The sequence below is a fragment of the Haliotis cracherodii genome, unplaced genomic scaffold (genome assembly GCF_022045235.1).
Source record: "Haliotis cracherodii isolate W230 unplaced genomic scaffold, xgHalCrac1.p SCAF_4, whole genome shotgun sequence".
NCBI classification, from domain to species: Eukaryota; Metazoa; Mollusca; class Gastropoda; order Lepetellida; family Haliotidae; genus Haliotis; species Haliotis cracherodii.
The window spans coordinates 5,650,230-5,670,530 of NW_027266297.1; the positions used below are offsets into that span (position 1 = coordinate 5,650,230).

At 41.5% G+C, this 20,301-nt stretch overlaps 1 protein-coding gene across 1 annotated transcript; it reads right to left on the reverse strand.

Annotated features, from left to right (window-relative positions):
* Window positions 1–710: 710 nt before the first annotated feature.
* On the reverse strand, window positions 711–20,135 carry LOC139479865 (sister chromatid cohesion protein DCC1-like). Its single transcript, XM_071262765.1, has 12 exons — window positions 20,079–20,135; window positions 18,119–18,283; window positions 16,209–16,374; window positions 14,252–14,386; window positions 13,577–13,667; window positions 12,412–12,554; window positions 8,107–8,167; window positions 7,184–7,257; window positions 5,760–5,837; window positions 4,716–4,801; window positions 2,861–2,923; window positions 711–1,615 (listed from the first exon to the last, which is right to left on the reverse strand). Exons 1-12 carry the CDS (start codon window positions 20,123–20,125, stop codon window positions 1,507–1,509), a joined length of 1,218 nt encoding a protein of 405 aa, XP_071118866.1. The 5' UTR covers window positions 20,126–20,135; the 3' UTR covers window positions 711–1,506.
* Between the last annotated feature and the right edge of the window lie 166 nt (window positions 20,136–20,301).

A 20,301-nucleotide genomic window follows, 5' to 3' on the forward strand; every position in this document is an offset into this window, starting at 1 on the left:
AAGTGACGAAATGAAAAGTATTTTTGTTGATTCTCGGTGTGGAAGCTTAATTCTGGACGAATGCCCGAGGTGATGAGAAGTGAAATGGGGTTTAACATCGCGTTCAAGACTGTTTCACTTTTATAGCGACGTGCATGCATGTGTTGGTGCTTCTACTGGTACAGACGTATGCCGGGTTGATGGTGCTAGCCCACTGAGATACCATGTGCCGCAGGTTAACATAGATACACCACTCGTAATCATTAAACCCCCACCATGCCGACCAGTCCTTATTTTATCCCGTTAATGGCGAGCTTATGGCTGAAATAATGCTGATGCGACGTTTAATTTTAACTCACTAATGCCGAGCGCCAGACAGGGCTGAGTGTACAATGAAGATCAGTTAACCCTGTGTGGAGCTGAGTGTACAACGAAATTCAGTTAACCTGTGTGGAGCTGAGTTTACAACGAAGATCAGTTTACCCTGTGTGGAGTTGAGTGTACTAAGATCAGTTAACCAGGTGTGGAGATGAGTGTACAACGAAATTCAGTTAACCTGTGTGGAGCTGAGTTTACAACGAAGATCAGTTAACCCTGTGTGGAGTTGAGTGTACTAAGATCAGTTAACCAGGTGTGGAGATGAGTGTCTAATGAAGATCAGTTAAACCCTGTGTGGAGCTGAGCGAACAACGAAGATCAATAAAGCAGGAGCAGGCAGCTTCATTTTTTAAGTTTGTCTGTATAATTTCAAGACAATTCAGTACAAATTCTCGCAAAATGGAGAGAACAGTATCTCAAATTTACGTCAGTATGTCACAGCAATAACCCAGTGGTGTTCCTGATGCAACAGCAAACGAGCTGAGATCACTGTTATGAGACAGTTGTGGATAATTTACCACTTCTATCATTACTTGAGCTCAGTAAGCAAAGAAGGACACCATTACAGTGAGACCAGGTTAGTCAAGACCCTGTTCATCCAGAGATCCCATCATTCAGATAATGACATTCTGGAGTGTCTATATCATGCTTAATCACGACATCACTAATTATCAATGAATCATATTATTCCAAAATGTCTTAACCTGCACTTGTCCTTGGAACAGTTTCACTGAATATATTCCCCATGGAACTTCAGTTCCTTTGTTACAGATACTCTGAGGCCAGAATGGCTGGATATAGGAAGATCAGTTGAACTAATTTCACTGGCAACAGTACTGCCTGGATAATCATTTCACTAAAAATATTCCCCATGGAACGTCGGCTCTTTTGTTACGGATACTCTGAGGCCAAAATGGCTGGATCTAGGAAGATCAGTTAACCTCTTGTGGAGCTAATTTCACTGGCAACATTTCTCCCTGGATAAACATTTCACTGTAAATATTCCACAGGGATCTTCAGTTCTTTTGTTATAGACACAAGTTGCTTCAGACAAATATGTAGACTTCTCTGCTTCTATGTCATCTGCAGCCATTTGGAAATGTCTGTGAAATGGGATAAACTGCACTGTGCCAATGCCTTAATGCCCTTTCAAGCAGATATTTTCCTGGAACTGAACACTTTGATGCCATTCTGTAAAGATGCCCGTGCGTATTTGGTAAGAAGGGCGCCCACGTCCACTTTGTCCGTCGCCACGTCCCTGGAAAAAACAAGTGTGTTGATGACCGTCAGACCATGCACATTCAAGCAGTGTATTACTGATGGACTGGAGCTAATGACTAGTTTTATACCGTATCAGCAATAGTCCCAACCTCATTCAAATCAGATCTAATACTCTGGATCGACGCTCATCATGTCTTCATTGTCTTGACCAGACTCGATTATTTACCGACCCGTCATATAGCTGGAATGTTAAGTGTTAAGGAACACACAAACAAACAAACAAACAAAACTCTTATAGGATACCTCTCGGCATCATGATTTGAGGACACTTCCATAGAAGATCAATCAGTGACAACGCTTCTAAATATTTGGTACCAGGGAGCAAAGCAATCAGGCAAGCATATCTGATTTCTGTATCTCAAAAATGAATATCATCAAGGAGTGCCAAATGCAAAAATATATAGGCCCCATCCACAACACCATGGAGGCTGTCGGAACAAACTTGAGAAATGTCATGTTACCATCCATTTAGATACAAAGTCTCAGCTTGAGTGAATATTATTCTAATCCAGCCTCTAAGAATATCAACAATCTCATTAAAATCAGATCTAAGTTTTCGCTGCTGCTTAACAAAGATCTGAGGACATCCCATTACGGGTCACGTCAGAACCACTTTTCATCTGACCAATCAAAGCATTGCTTACCAGATCATGAAAGTGACAGTCAGAATGTGTTTTCTAATCATGCAACCTCGAATATGTTAATACGGGTTATTCCGAACGAAAATTACGTCCCGTACGACTGATTCCGTCAAAATTATCGTCTATCTCTCGCTTCCGTGTGATAAATATTTGAATAGAGGTGCCGTTGCACTTTACGTTGGAAGCACTGCCATACAATCGCAACCATATATCAACATTGCGGAATGTTCGTTTGTTCAGTTTTCAAAATTTTAATCGAAAACATATTTTTCAAGCGTAGTCTGAAATGGAAGTCGCCAGGTTGAAACGAGTGCCGTAAAGCTAGAGAAAGCTGCTTTCTAATTGGCTGATGTCGACTTCTTGCAATTGTTAGTCATTTCAGTGATCAGTCAAAGTTTGCAAAATGTCCTGACGTGACCCGTAATGGGATGTCTTTAGATCTTTGTTTAGGGGCAGCATGAACTTAGATCTCATTTCAATTAGATTGAGAATAAAAAGTAATTTTATTCTTCATTCCACATCCAGTGCAATATAGATCCTACCCATGGTTACACTGCTGCCCCCATGCTGACTGTACTCACGTAATGTACGGAGTTATCTCCTCTCTAGTCCACTTCTTCCTTGTTTGGAACAAATACTCGAACCTGGAACAGAGCATTTGTCTTGATAATGGAAATCCGACAATGAAAAGACTTATTCAAACTCAATTCATGAAGTGAGAAAAATTAAAACTGCAAGGTTGCATGGTTCGTCTGAACTTCTATGGAATATACGACTCAAAAAAGTTTAGGACCACCCGATTCTTTCATAGTACTGTAATTAATATGTGTTCCTTAACCTTTTTTGAGAAGTATATATGCAACATTAGATTATAAAGGGCATATGTAGCACAAGGCTAAACAAGGATATAAAACAGTTTTAAGATTAAAAAAAACAATATGGCACATCTGTATACATAGAAGAAGTGCAACGATACAAAAGACAACGGTATGATACGCATTAACGTGACAGTCCTTAAGACGAAGTGGACAACTTGCCGAGTGTTCAGAACCAATACTTATCTCAGTAGCAACTATTGCATTCCGAACATCTTCCCGAGGCAGAGGAGTTAACTGTCTATAAAAGTCCAGTTGCCCGCCTTAGTAAACAAGGCTGGAATTTCTGGGCTTAATCACAGCACCACCAGTGGCTATTACGAGTTATGTGCGTTCTCTATCCCTCCTATTGACTGACCAATCAGATTCCATCTCTCACATCACTTGCATTTGCTTTAAACAAAATTGTAGCGTCCAGTCAAGATGATCTTATCAATTATCAAGATCTGTATTGTTATAAAACGGGTCTCATCCCACAAAGTGCATCAAATCACTTGAGCACCTTGATTAAAAACATAAAAAGATTTGAAAATATCTGTCGATGCCCAGTTGAGAGTACACGTACTTTGCAAAACCTGCAGTTGACTGAAATCTACATCTTGAAATCCATTTTGTTTACGAACCGGATGTCTAGTTCATTACGCGATTTTGACTGGACTTTGCATAGACTCGTTAGTCATAACAAAATTCCAGCCTAGTTCAGCAAGGGTGGAAAGGGGATTTTTTTAGTCAGTTAACGCCCTTGCTTCAGGAAGATGCATTCCCCATGGCAGCGTATGTCAATGTTCATGTGATGGCACAAAGATGTATTATGTTAGCTGTGTTACTTGTGTCCTTAGATACATGAAATAATGGCGACAAACCGTTTGTTACATGTTGACTTTCTGAGTCCATAACAAATCAATCAGGAAAGCCAAACTGATCCCAAGCAGATCACAAAGTAAGATAGGGTTATTCATTCATTACGCAGCAAATGCATATCGAATACCATCATATATCGCGACACAGGTCTATATGTTGCTTGTTTCTCGTTTAACCCCGCACCCAGCAATATTCCAGCTATATGACAGCGGTCTGTAAGTAATTGAGTCTGGACCAGACAATCCAGTGTATTACATCATGAGCATCGATCCACGCAATTGGGATCAATGAAATGCATCAACCAAGTTAGCGAGTCTGACAGACCGATCCCATCAGTGAACAAGCATTGTCGCCTTTTACAGCAAGCTTGGGTTGCTGAAGACCTGTTCTACCCCGGATCTTCACGGGTAAGGTCCAGATGTATCTTATCGATGGCCACTCATCTCGGTGGATCAGTTTCAGTGTCTTGTTTCAGCCATAATACCTTCATAAATGGGTGCATATGAAAGTCATATGTCATGGCAGGGTCGAAAGTAACAGAAACACCACAAAACGTTTCAAAAGTTATTTCACACCACATGCTTACTGCATACCAAGTTTCATCAAGACGTATGCAAAACTGTCTGGGTATTTGGCAAAAAATGACAATTTCAATATGGCTGCCATGGTGGCAGAACACTTAACACCAAATCCATCTGACCTCTCTGCTGTGTCCTCTGGGAGGTCCTCTGCTGTGAAGTACCAGATAACGGGGGGAACGCTGTCCTCATCTATCAAAGCCATGCCCTGCAATACACAACACAATACAATCACAGAAAGGCTACGGACAGGATGGAATTTTGTGTGTGTACAAACAAGCTATATCACTCCACTTTACTCCAGTTGGTATTGACTGGTGTGGTAACAAGTCATATCCCACCTCCATCTAGTAAAGGCTTGTGTGCCAATTTAGCTATATAAAACATGCACAAGTGCAACTTATTATTGAAATATTTGTGTCTGACTAACCTTCACTAACCAGACAATACCAATCTTTTAACACACTCAATACCTCGAAAGTTTATTTGCCTGTTACCTATAATTTGTTATGCATTCTTAAGCGTGACGTCATCAAACTGTGGGTGCTTCAAGGCAATGAGCCTATTACGTTTTACAGCAATGTGTCATTAATTTATGTGACATTAGCAGCCGACCGGCCTATGTTTTATGCTAACAAGGCATATCTTACCTCTATCTGATACAGGCCAGTATGTTAACAAGCCATATCTCACCTCTATCTGATACAGGCCAGTGTGTTAACAAGGCATATCTCACCTCTATCTGATACAGGCCAGTATGCTAACAAGGCATATCTCACCTCTATCTGGTACAGGCCGGTGTGCTAACAAGGCATATCTCACCTCTATCTGATACAGGCCAGTATGCTAACAAGGCATATCTCACCTCTATCTGGTACAGGCCAGTATGCCAACAAGGCATATCTCACCTCTATCTGATACAGGCCAGTGTGCTAACAAGGAATATCTCACCACTATCTGATACAGGCCAGTATGCTAACAAGCCATATCTCACCTCTATCTAATACAGGCCAGTGTGCTATCAAGCCATATCTCACCTCTATCTGGTACAGGCCAGTATGCTAACAAGCCATATCTCACCTCTATCTAATACAGGCCAGTGTGCTATCAAGCCATATCTCACCTCTATCTGGTACAGGCCAGTATGCTGACAAGCCATATCTCACCTCTATCTGGTACAGGCCAGTATGCATTCCTGCAGGAACACACTGCTGCCACACTTGCAGGAACTCATCATAGTGGAACTGTAACGAAGGCAACAAAAACATCAAGTACCATGCTAATTTATCCGAGGTTGTTTATCATGTTGTCCATAGTAGAGAACAGGAATACTACAATCAAGTGATCAAGTCAGATCTGATGCTGATCCTTTGTTTGCCCTCACCTTACTGGTGCTGGCAGGTTTCACCACAGTGGTCAACTGTCCATGCAGAGTCCAATCAATATTGTGTAACGAAATCGACATTCTGGATTTGCAAAGGATGTGTACCGTCAACTGGGTGTCGACAGATATTTTAAAAATCTTTTCACATTTTTAATCAAGGTGCACCAGTGATGTGATGCGCTTCGCGGGGTAAGACCAGTTTTATCAGAAGATAGATCTTGAGCATCGATCAGATCGTCTTGACTGGGCGCAGCCATTTTGTTTGAAGCAAAGGTAAGTGATATCAAGGATGCAATCTGATTGGTCGATAGGAGGGACATAGAAGGGACAGTACTAATAGCTACTGGTGGCGCTAAAATCAAGCCCAGAAACTCCAGCCTGAAAACAGGCCATATCATGTAAAACTTATCACATACTTTCCCTACAAAATAACATCAAATAAAAATATTATCTTATTAATTCTGTATTAGGTAGTGCAAAAATTCAGTTACTTAATACACTTATCATACTAATTTGACAAACCGAGCATTTACCGAGAATATTAATCCAATATTATATGCTTGATAGATACCTCTCTTATACCTTGATTATTTGACAAATCCGCCAGACAAACTTTCTAATCAGCCAATCAGTGTTGAGGCTTCTGAATACTCAGTATGGACAAGAAAAGCGTTCAGAGCAGCCAATCATATTTCTGTATCATAAAAATAAACAGTTCCAAATGGAAAAATAAAGGTCACACTATTTCTTTGCTGAGAACATTTCATAAAAGGGCTGGGACAAGTCCAAATTTACTACACGGGTACCCAACCCCATATTACCTGACCCTTCCTGGGTATGTGCTGTAGGTTCCAAGCAAAACGTATTTAGATACACGCAAAACATGATCTGATCATGCATACACTGAAGTTGACTGCAGCTTTAGCATTATTCAAACAAATATAAATCAGAAGGAATGCGTGCTTAGTGTAACCATGGAGTTACAGATACTATTAGGCTTGTGGGTATTCGGGTCCTACTCAGTACCCTCCCGACCTGGCTTTGCTCAGGGTTCACCTGACTCGACCTATGGAGGTTTGTCAAATTTGTCATCTCAAGCATTCTAAGGTACTGGAGTACACAACCTGATTTAACTGAAATTGTGAAGGTTTTCATTTGAAGCACAAAATTACACTGTAGTTTCTTCGTATCTTTGAGTCTACCAACCTTCCCAGAATTCCTCAGTGTCAATTCAGCGAAGAACCTGCATATTTTGTCTTCATTAAGGACATACACTGTGTCTGAAGTAGAAGATTGCGAAATTAAACTAATGTGTCTAATGCCAGTTGATCCACTGAAGTACTGAGTGAGTGAGTGAGTGAGTGAGTATGGTTTTACGCCGCTTTTAGCAATACTCCAGCAATATCACGGCGGGGGACACCAGAAATGGGCTTCACACATTGTACCCATGTCGGGAATCGAACCTGGGTCTTCTGGGTGACGAGCGAACGCTTTAACCACAAGGCTACCCGACCGCCCCCACTGAAGTACTGATGGACATGAATAAGGAACACTTAGTTTTAGACACAGTAAAATGCTATGTTAGTTCCCTGCCTTGTCTACCAAATACACGTTGGAAACAATGCACACACAAAAATCTAAACATTTGATTCTGACGTGTTGAATTTGTGTATGCACTATTTCAAGTGTACTGACAAGTAAAGCCTATTTCCTAAATCTTTCACTGTCCCCTTATTTGTTTCCATCAGTATTTATATAACTGCAAGTATAATTTTGTGCATCATGATACAAATGTCCATAATAATATGTAAATTATGACGCACACTTCCATTTCAATATGAGTTTTCTGTGCATTTCCATATCAAAGTTTGTATTATGAAACTTAGGTGCATATTAATATGAGTATTAAGAATATATGTTACTGCTTACACGTGTAATACAATGCATACATAAATGTATTAACACTTCAATCTAACTTCAAAAGTCCTTATCTTAATATTTATGACTGCATGTTATGCATAATGTCCCAGAACATGTACACAGGAACTTCAGACCAGACCCCAGAACAAGGCATTATAACATTGACCTAGTCCCTACAGCACTGTCACAAGACTTGAGAACATGTTCACCTGTGTTGTCCCCCTGGGATGTCCTGGGGTCCGTGTAACACTGCACCACATGCTCCACCAGCTGCCTGCAACGCAAGATGTAACACAGTCAGAGGGAACGCAGAGGGGATATATGATACTGTAAGCCATCTTCCCGAGGCAAGAGAGTTAACTGACTTTAAAAGTCCAGTTTCCACCCTTGGCGAACTAGGCTGGAATTCCTGGGCTCGATCGTAGCGCCACCAGTGGCTATTACGAGTTATGTCCTTTCTATGCCTCTCCTATCGACCAATCAGATTCAACCTCTCGTATCACTTGCGTTTGCTTCAAACAAAACGGTGGCGCCCAGTCAAGACGATCTGATCAATAATCAAGATCTATATTGTGATAAAACGAGTCTTACATCGCGAAGTGCATCAAATCACGTGACCACCTTGATTAAAAACATGCAAAGATATAGAAAATATCTGTTGAAAACGAGTTAGTGGTGCACATGCTTTGAAAAACCTGCAGTCGACCGAAATCTGCATGGCATTTTACGAACCGGATTTCGATTTCGGTGCGCGATTTTGATTGGACTATGCATAGACTCGTTAGTCCAGCCAAAATGTAACTCCATAATACCAGCCTAGTTCGGCAAGGGTGGAAACTGGACTTTTATAGTCATTTCACTCTCTTGCCTCGGGAAGATGACTGTAAGCATACATAGCCATGGTGAGGTCCAAGATTATTGCACTCATATAGCGACGTGCATGCAAGTATGTGTGTGTGTGGCTGCTTGTACTAGTCCGGACTGATGCTGATTTAATAGTGCTAGCCCACTGAGATAACATGATGCGGTTTAACATGAATACCCCACTCAGACACAGTCTACTGACCCTAAGCTGACCAGTCCTTGTTTTAGCCCCTTAATGCCGAGCGCCAGGCAGGGAAACAAGTACTATCTTTTAACATATTTTGGTATAACGCAGCTGGGGATCGAACCCTGAACCTTCAGAGCTCCGGGTAGACGCTCTACCACTAGACCACGGAGGCGGTCCATATATATAACAAGGAGCTGATATATAACAAAGAGCTGATATATAACAAAGAACAGTTCTAAACGATATATGACGTGGCCAGAGAGGTATTTAACACAGTGAGAAAGGACCACACATCACTTAGTGAGGATACCAGAGGTGACTGAAAAGATCTGAGCCTAACTATGATGGACTGGGTTGATGGAATTGGTTGCTAACTGATTTCAACCTAATTCCCTCTGAAGTCAACACTCCTGCCGATGATGTTGGAGTGCTTGGATCTGGTGTAGAAGGTGCAAAAGTCCCCCACAGCAAAAATGATGTCATCATCATTTGCATAATGCTCACCACAGTTCTTTTTCAAGAAGAGATGGAAATCTGATGGTGTGAATACAGAGGATGTTCAATGAGCTTAACCATGGCAACAACAGACTTATGCACAGGTGTATTGTCCTGGTGGAAGAACAGGCCTTTAGTGACTTTTCCATGATATTTAGCCTTGATATCCTCAAGCAGTTGCCAAGGCACATGAGCATAACATGGCTCATTAATGTCTTGTCTCTTCCTTAATGCCATGTATCCGGGCACTATAGACAGCTAACAGTAGCCATGTATCCGGGCACTACAGACAGCTAACAGTTGCCATGTATCCGGGCACTACAGACAGCTAACAGTTGCCATGTATCCAGGCACTATAGACAGCTAACAGTTGCCATGTATCCAGGCACTATAGACAGCTAACAGTTGCCATGTATCCTGGCACTATAGACAGCTAACAGTAGCCATGTATCCGGGCACTACAGACAGTTAACAGTAGCCATGTATCCGGGCACTACAGACAGCTAACAGTTGCCATGTATCCAGGCACTATAGACAGCTAACAGTAGCCATGTATCCAGGCACTACAGACAGCTAACAATAGCCATGTATCCGGGCACTATAGACAGCTAACAGTAGCCATGTATCCGGGCACTACAGACAGCTAACAGTTGCCATGTATCCAGGCACTATAGACAGCTAACAGTAGCCATGTATCCAGGCACTACAGACAGCTAACAATAGCCATGTATCCGGGCACTATAGACAGCTAACAATAGCCATGTATCCGGGCACTACAGACAGCTAACAGTAGCCATGTATCCTGGCACTACAGACAGCTAACAGTAGCCATGTATCCTGGCACTACAGACAGCTAACAATAGCCATGTATCCGGGCACTATAGACAGCTAACAGTTGCCATGTATCCGGGCACTATAGACAGCTAACAATAGCCATGTATCCGGGCACTACAGACAGCTAACAGTAGCCATGTATCCTGGCACTACAGACAGCTAACAGTAGCCATGTATCCTGGCACTACAGACAGCTAACAATAGCCATGTATCCGGGCACTATAGACAGCTAACAGTAGCCATGTATCCGGGCACTATAGACAGCTAACAGTAGCCATGTATCCTGGCACTATAGACAGCTAACAGTAGCCATGTATCCAGGCACTATAGACAGCTAACAGTAGCCATGTATCCTGGCACCATAGACAGCTAACAGTAGCTATGTATCCTGGCACTACAGACAGCTAACAGTCGCCATGTATCCGGGCACTATAGACAGCTAACAGTTGCCATGTATCCGGGCACTATAGACAGTTAACAGTAGCCATGTATCCAGGCACTACAGACAGCTAACAGTAGCCATGTATCCAGGCACTACAGACAGCTAACAGTAGCCATGTATCCAGGCACTACAGACAGCTAACAGTTGCCATGTATCCGGGCACTATAGACAGTTAACAGTAGCCATGTATCCAGGCACTACAGACAGCTAACAGTAGCCATGTATCCGGGCACTACAGACAGCTAACAGTAGCCATGTATCCTGGCACTATAGACAGCTAACAGTAGCCATGTATCCAGGCACTATAGACAGCTAACAGTAACCATGTATCTGGCACTATAGACAGCTAACAGTAGCCATGTATCCGGGCACTAGAGACAGCTAACAGTAACCATGTATCCAGGCACTATAGACAGCTAACAGTAGCCATGTATCCAGGCACTATAGACAGCTAACAGTAGCCATGTATCCTGGCACTATAGACAGCTAACAGTAGCCATGTATCCAGGCACTATAGACAGCTAACAGTAACCATGTATCTGGCACTATAGACAGATAACAGTAGCCATGTATCCTGGCACTACAGACAGCTAACAGTAGCCATGTATCCTGGCACTACAGACAGCTAACAGTAGCTATGTATCCTGGCACTACAGAAAGTTAACAGTAGCCATGTATTCTGGCACTATAGACAGCTAACAGTAGCCATGTATCCAGGCACTATAGACAGCTAACAGTAGCCATGTATCCAGGCACTATAGACAGCTAACAGTAGCCATGTATCCTGGCACTATAGACAGCTAACAGTCGCCATGTATCCGGGCACTATAGACAGCTAACAGTAGCCATGTATCTGGGCACTACAGACAGCTAACAGTAGCCATGTATCCAGGCACTACAGACAGCTAACAATAGCTATGTATCCTGGCACTATAGACAGTTAACAGTAGCCATGTATCCTGGCACTATAGACAGCTAACAGTAGTAGTGAGTTGGGTTTAACGCCGCTTTTAACAGTATTCCAGTTATATCGCGGCGTGTCAGCTTAATGTTGGAGGAAAGCCCGAAGTGATGCAGGTCTCAGACGTTTATCACTTCGGTGAAACCCACGAGCACCGGTATGGTGCTGACAAACCTTGAAACATAATCGGGGCGAACCTGGATTCGAACCCACAATCGTAGGTTTCTGGCGTGCCCAAGGGACGCAACTCTGCACAGCGAATCGCGGCGCCTTAGACGACTGGGCCACACTGGCCCTAGAGACAACTAACAGTTGCCATGTATCCTGGCACTATAGACAGTTTAAAATAGCCATGACTCCTGGCACTATAGAGAGCTTATAGTACTTCTTTGAGAGGCATTTAGAAGTTGGACAACTTCTTTATTACACGTTTTCAGTGTAGGTTCTAAGAAGGTTATCAAGAACTTGCTTACAATACCCGTGTCTCCTGGCACTAAAGACAGCTGGCAGAAGTCATGTAGCAGGTAGCCATCTATGGGGTTGCCATGTGAGAGGTAGCCAAGTCGGGGGTAGCCATGTCAGAGGTAGCCAAGTTGGGGTTGCCATGTGAGAGGTAGCCAAGTCGAGGGTAGCCATGTGAGAGGTAGCCAAGTTGGGGGTAGCCATGTCAGAGGTAGCCAAGTCGGGGGAAGCCGTGTGAGAGGTAGCCAAGTCAGGGGTAGCCATGTCACGTACCTGGGATAGAGGTCCTGCAGTGTGTCGCAACACTCCGTCATGTTGACCCCAGTCATCAGCCAGTCGTGCTCCTCACACAGCTGGAGGATGTGGTTCAGCACTTGCATCAGGAAGTCAAAGTCAAGCATCCTCCAGTGTCCTAGCAACACCACAACTCAAACATCATCATCAACACTTCATGGGTCTGTATACATAAAATCATCGGGGAAAGAACACGCCATATATTTCCCATAGTTGGTTTTCTGAGAACATTAACAAGATTATGGGTTTCCATAAGGTCAGTTAGTCTGTTGATGGAATGTCACAAGAAATTGTTTCTTACATCTACATATTGGAAGATATATATTTATTTTAGACAACACATTTATATGACAACACGCTGCTATTGGCGCCTTTACAAACAATTAGGCAGAGGAACAACTGGCCCGAGCTAGCCAATCAGCATGAAGCAAACATTATAGGCAAACTAAACGTGTTTCCTATTTCTGAGTCTGGGGCTCCAGTCAGTCAGTCAGGAAACCCAAAACAACCCCATCCCCCCAAATTCATTGGCCTTTCCTACATACAGTTATACAATATGTATCTTTATTATATACTTCAGGGGGAAAGACTGAGTTTTCTGAAGTTGAGAAAAGTGATATTTTCACTGAACTGAACATAACACTTGATATTTCACTGCATTGAACACAACACTTGATATTTCACTGAAGAGAACATAACACTTTGACAGAACTAGTGTCACACAAGAGTTACCTCCCCTCAAATTGTCTCCCTTTATTGTGTTTAGCCCATACACAAACTGTTGACATCCTTTTGACGTTAGTTCAACATTGACGAGGCAAAATAATGAGAGATTGTCATATATGGAGTTAGTATCACTTCTTGTCGTTTGTTATTCTCTCGAAAATGTATATCATCATATCTAAATGTATGATAAGGAACTTTCGAGACCCTATTTTTTATACTTTTGTTTATATGTTTTAAGATTTTGAAACCGCAAAACTACTTTTTAAGTCACAAATACAAGGGGTAGTGAACCGTCCCTGTATGTTGGGTTGAGAGAATTTACGTTTCAAAGTTTTACATTTTGTAATGCAATGACTAATTTTCTGGTAGACAACCACACAAAATGTAATGTAATGTGCATCTGGTTGGACTGACCATCAATGAGACAGGCCTTGAAGGACTTGAGAGCTGCTGCAACCTCCTCCTCACTTGCTTGTACCTTCTCAAGCAACTCATGGTATGTGTACTGGAACCATCATCATCATCATCATCATCATTATCTTCTCTATTACAAAATAATCACAATTCCTTTAATGTAAATATCAATATAAATGAACACATGCTTCCCATTATCCAGTGTCAATAAACCAAATGTGATTGAATTCCCTTCCCCACCCACCCCTAGACTGACCTTTCTGCCCAACCAACAGCAGACACCTTCCTTCCCCTCACAGCAGACACCTTCCTCCCCCAACCCTAGCAGACGCCTTCCTCCCTCAACCCTAGCAGACACCTTCTTTCCCCACCCCCAGCAGACACATATTCTCCCCACCCCCATCAGACGCCTTCCTCCCCCACCCCATAAGACACCTCCTACCCCACCCCGCCAGACACCTTCCACACCCACACTGCAGGCACCTTCCACTACCACACAGCAGATACCTTCCACACCCACACAGCACACACCTTCCTCACCAACAGCAGACACCTTCCTCACCCACACAGCAGACACCTTCCTCACCCACACAGCAGACACCTTCCTCACCCACACAGCAGACACCTTCCTCACCCACACAGCAGACACCTCCTCACCCACGCCTACAGACTGACCTTCCTCCCCCGGTGGTCTTCGTCCTCCTCACACTCCCGCCCGCTGTACTGGTTCTCCTGCAGCAGTGCCTTCAGCTTCCGTAGCCGTGGCTTGCACGGCCGCAGTTCAAAATACTTGTCCAGCACAGAAATAACCTTAATTAAGAATTAAGAAAGCAGGAATGAAGATTTCCTTATTTTGAAAGAAACTCATGCACAAGACTATAGTAGTTGACCTACTTGTGTTTATGGAGAAAATAAAAGGACAACAAATGATCCTTAAAAAGTATTAATGTTAGGTTGTCTGTTTTAAATGAAACTAAAGAAACCGTTTCCAGAGATTCTTTGCCAAAGTAAGTCAAAGAGTTACTTCCATTTCCTCCTTGATTATCCAGAGTATCATATCTCTGTCTCGTTCCGATAAATATATATTAAAAAGGCTTGAAAGTTCCTGAATATCTGGTCTCTTTTTTTATTATAAAAATGTCTCATTTCAATCATTACTTTGTCCCCTGCCAATTCACCACCGTAGCTTTATTTCGGAAGTGACATCGCCATCTTCCATCACTAATCGAGGTTGCTCCAATTCCAAAATCAACATCTTTCATTACTTACACTTGTTAACCGACCCAGCAGGAATTTATTGAATTCTAAGTTTTCTTGAACAAGATGTAATATTTTGGTTCAGCAGATCCACTGGCAGATCCCATTTTTACAAACACCTTACATCACTATACATGTCAATCTGCCATTTGTGTTGGTGCCTTGACTTGAGCACAGTGTGCACACCCCACACCACTCCCCCTTTTCCAATCCTGGATCTGCCCAGGCACTTACCTTGGTCCGTATTTAAGAAATAAATGACGAGTGGGAGTTGTTTATTGTAACAATGAAACACTGCAGGGAGAATAAACCATGAGGGGCGCAGTCCCTGCAGTTTTTATTGTACGATAAACAAGGACCACAAGTCGTTTATTTCTTATATGATTTTTTGTTTTGTGTGTTGTTTAACGCCGCACTCAGCAATATTCCAGCTATATGATGGCGGTCTGTACCAGACAATCCAGACAATCCAGACAATCCAGTGATTGACATCATGAGCAGCGATCCCCGCAATTGGGATCGATGACATGTATCAACCAAGTCAGCATGCCTGACCACATGATCCCGTCAGTCGCCTTTTACGACAAGCATAGACGCCTTTTACGGCAAGTATGGGTTGCTGAAGACCTATTCTACCCCGGAATCTTCACGGGTCATTTCTTATATGAGATATCAACATCATGTGTACAGTCTCTTTAAGTATGGTGATAAAATGTACAAGCTCTAAAAATATTTACCCACACTGTAATAATACAACTCCCTGAATAGAAATCGACTTCTGAAATGTCAGACAAGTCCATTTTATAACAGATGGGTTAAGTTTGGTACTTCCCACATATTCTCTCTTTGATGATCTGTACCTTTTCTCCTCATACCAATTTTCATATCTCTCCCACTTTTGGATGCGACTATTAGGCCATTGCGTTTATCTACGTTGCCCAGCTACATCTATGGAGAAAAACTCAACAGACACCTCTTTCTAAAAAATAACGGTATCCAATTTTCGACGTCATCAAGTTGCAAGCGCATGTTTGAATCTCCAGAAATGATGCCATGACAGAACAATGTTTTGATCATGAGAAAAACACACGCTTTATTCTTTATTGTTCTTTGTGATTAGCTATGTTATATGTACATGATGTAAACAACTTGTGAAAAAAATGTCAAAACCATAATTTGGGGAGGATAAGTTTAATTGTGCAATTTTAGGCTAAAAGCTGAATTATTACACCAAAAGCACAATGGTTGGCCTCTCTGCATCAAACAAATTTTCGTCAATCATTTCAACATCCATATTCTTTTGGGGCTCGCAAATTTTATGTCCATGGGACACAATATTTTGCACCCAGTAAAACCCTGAGCATCCCTCTCCTACCTCTCGGTACTGGAGCTCGTGGGGAGTGTCAGTCGGCAGGTCTGGCCCATGCTCCAGGTGAGGGAGTATCAACAATGAGTTGGACGTCTCTGCTTCCTTCATCTCGTAGGTCTTGTCTCGTGTGCACAGCACAGCGCCGTCATCTTTGTCGCCGCGGATAACAACCCTGAACACACAACAACCTATATCATCAACAATAACTCGGACGATCTTACTTTAATCACACTAGTAGTTTAAATAGTGCCACCAGCACTAATAACAGGAATTTCAAAAAAAGTAACAAACAGTTTTAAAAATCACTAGAAACCAAAAGGAAATATCTACATACTGGTATATAAACAGAATTCATCAATATCTGTTAAGGCAGGGATGGGTCTTGGGTACTCAGGTTGGGCTGGTCCGGAATAGGACCCTGGTACCCACAGGACTACCCGGACATGTGGTTAATCATGTGATATATTGTTCAAATACAATAACAATAAAAGTTACTTATGTTTGCATTTCTTTCTGACTATGCATGCATTGTTTCTGACATTTTTGTTTGAGTAAAGACAAAACTTCAGTCGACTTCAGTGTATGCTCAATCTGTTCCTTTTATACGCGTCCCTTGTGTGTCTGTTTGTTTGTTTTGTGTTTTAACGCCGCAGTCAGCAATATTTCAGCTATATGACGGCGGTCTGTAAATAATAGAGTCTGGACCAGACAACCCTGTGATTGATCAACGATCAACGATCAACGCAATTGGGATACGATGACATGCATCAACCAAGTCAGCGAGCATGACCACCTGTTCCCGTTAGTCACCTCTTACGACAAGCATAGTCACCTTTTACGGCAAGCATGGGTTGCTAACCTATTCTAACCTATACATCCCTATATACAACCATGTATCATAGACGTGCACAAGGCTGTGAATTGTCCCAAACACTGCATCGCAATATACTGCAATACACGTATCTGTATTATGATTCGTATTGCAATATATCTGGAGCTAAAGTGTTTGGCAGTGACTGACACTGATTGTACATGCAGATACTATTTTCTACATACTGAAGTAAATATTACCCAACATGGTCAGTCGCCGCCATTTTGTAGTCATTGATACAACATGTACAACAGAGGTAACAGTATAAGAGAAAAATCTCTAACACATTTCCTGCTGACTTGTCAAGCAATTTCAAAGGGAAACATAATTTGCAAATGAATTTCTGCGTAGATTTTAGGTTAAATGAAACAAATAATAACGAAACATGTCATATCTTTATTACACAATATACAGGAAGACAGAAAATATATTGCAATACAAATTATTTGGCACAAAGTGCTTTGTTCTCCGTGTGCATCATCTTCCAGAGGCAAGGGAGTTAACTGACTGTAAAAGTCCAGTTTTTCACCCTTGCCGAGGCTGGAATTTCTGAGCTCGATTATAGTGCCACTGGTGGCTATTACAAGTAATGTTCCTTCTATATCCCTCCTACTGACCAATCAGATTCCACCTCCACCTCACGTGCATTTGCTTCAAACAAAATGGTGGCACCCAGTGAAGACAATCTGATCATTGCTGATCTATAATCAAGATTTATATTGTAATAAAACAGGACTTACTTCACGAAGTGCAAACCACATGAGCACCTTGATTACAAACATGAAAAGATTTAGAAAAGTATCTGTTGATGCAAAGTTGACGGAACACATGTTTTGCAAATTCTGCAATTGGCCGAAATATGCGTGGCAGTTTACGAACCAGATGTTAATTTCATTATGCGATTTTGATAGGACTATGCATAGACGCATTAGTCCAGCCAAAATAGAACTCAATAATTGCGGCCGAGTTTGGCAGGGGTTGAAACTGGTCTTTTATAGTCAGTTAACACCCTTGCATCAGGAAGATGGGTGTGTAGTCTACTGACCTGTCTCCGGCCATGACACTGTCCAGGACGCTTGGGTCAAGCTCCAAGAGTTTAAAGCGTTCGTTGTCCAGTGTGTTGGAGAACAGGATGCACTGGGTGCGACTCCGCAAGTCACATGCCTGCAGTTTGGCGTACTCCAGGACGGACAAAACATCCTCTTGAGATCTGCACCCAAAAACAAACATGCCATTTAAAAATAACTTTTCACCAATCAAATTACTATAAAATACACATAAGGATGCAACTCTACACAGAAAATGTCTGCCGCTAAGAAGACCAGGCCACCCGTATCTGCCATTACTGCATTAAGTTAAGCTAAAGCTAAATTAATAATCTAAATATTTAACATTGATCCCTTAAATATTAGTCTGTGTTAACATTGATCCTTTCACAAATTTACTAACTCCGATGAGCTAGTCTCTGCAGTCAGGGCAACTGGCCTGTGATCATTCCTCTATTGTTCTCCTTGTGATCACAACTCCTGTCTACCAAGAGCACCACCACTGCACTTCACTTCAGGGTAAGTATATGAAGTTATTACTTTATTTATCTGGGAAATTAGATTATGTAATTTAGTATCTTTATTAGTATTGTATATGTTACAGTCAATGTGTACAATGTGATTAACTCAGGCAATTCATAAAATGCCTAAATATTTCAGTTATGTTACAACTTGACCAAAACACTGTCCACTTATTTGACAGATTGACTGAGAAGTTCAAAAGGGCTTAAAAACATAACAATAAACTTATAATGCCAGGATTGGAAGCAAAAACATAAAAATATATACATCATGTACATTCACTTTGGTTTTCTTTTAACCCTATCATTTTCAGTCACTGGAATTTGTTATCATAATGAAATAAATGGACAGCTATTTCAGTCAATTTGTACAATGACTGAACTATTCATCCTTTTTTGTAAATTGCCTAGGTCACATTTTCCATCATTTTACACATGGACTGTAACATAAATAGTATTTGGCTCACAAAGTGGTATGCTATAGTGTAATACAACATAGCTCTGCGATAAATCGCAAAGAATAATGATAAACGAAGCATGGTTTTTTTCACGATACATTGTTCTATCACGATGTCATTTCTGGACATTCAAACATACACGCACCACTTGATGACGTCGTACAACTGGACGCTGTTAGTTTTGAGTGTTGAGAGTTGTTCCCCTTAGATGTATCTGGGCATGTATAAACGCAATGGCCAAACGATCCCATCCAAAAATGGACGAGACATGACAATCTGTTTTGCGAGAAAAGGTACAGATTATCCCTGTTACAATTGTGAGAATATGAAGGAAATTCCAGACTTAAAACCCCTGTTCATAAAATGGACTTGTCCATTTTACTGTATTTCAGGCAGTAATCATTATCTAAATATTCATAAAGCTTGTAAATTGTACTATCATCCTCGGGGAGGTTGTAAATAATGTTGAAATCATTACAATACAGAACTGTCGAGTGCTAGTTCATCAGTATTTGCCTAGATTCTGTCACCCAAAAGTCCGACCTAAACGTATTAACATAGTTGATTAGAGTGCTACTTAGCCTAAAGTAAAAAGGTCTCAGGGTGAGGGGCGAAAGAGTCCCCCAATACAAGGCCCAACTCGTGCCCAATGAAGAGTTACTTGTTCGCGTGCACATATTTTAGAAAGACAAAATAGAAATAAATCGTTTAAAGAATTATCAGATATTAGATAAATCAGAGACTTCATACACAGATTGTATATCTGTCATATATTGTTGGAGCCAAATAATGTACTGACACAGCTCGAAACAGTTTATAGTAAGTTAGAGTTACCTTTCCCTTAAAAAGTATCAGTCAGAGGAATTTAGCTTTTCATGTCCATTCGACCAATCATTTAGTCGCTGCCTATCCACAGACATGTGTGTTTCTCTTGAATAATTTTAAGATATATATCTGGTCTCAGAAATATAAACACAAACCTGCCACCACGGATTTCCGAATCCGCATTCTCTGACTCGACTTCCATTTTTCACAATCTCGCGCCAAATTTGTAAACATAAGGTTTCACGTAAAGCTAATATATGTCATGTTCCGCGAACTAACTTCATACTAATGTGCCCTGATGTGTATCATTTATATCAAAATTAAATATTTTGAATTTAATTACATGAAAAACTGTTAAAAAGGTGATATGATGGAATA

Bases quoted from the DNA above. Each gene is read 5' to 3' on its own strand.
- LOC139479865 (XM_071262765.1), bottom strand. From the start codon at position 20,125: ATGGAAGTCGAGTCAGAGAATGCGGATTCGGAAATCCGTGGTGGCAG. The intron at 16,375-18,118 runs GTCAGTAGACTA...TTGTGTGTTCAG, and splicing joins AGTGTCATGGCCGGAGACAG to GGTTGTTATCCGCGGCGACA. The intron at 4,802-5,759 runs GTGAGATATGGC...TGTGTATTGCAG, and splicing joins CTGGCCTGTACCAGATAGAG to GGCATGGCTTTGATAGATGA.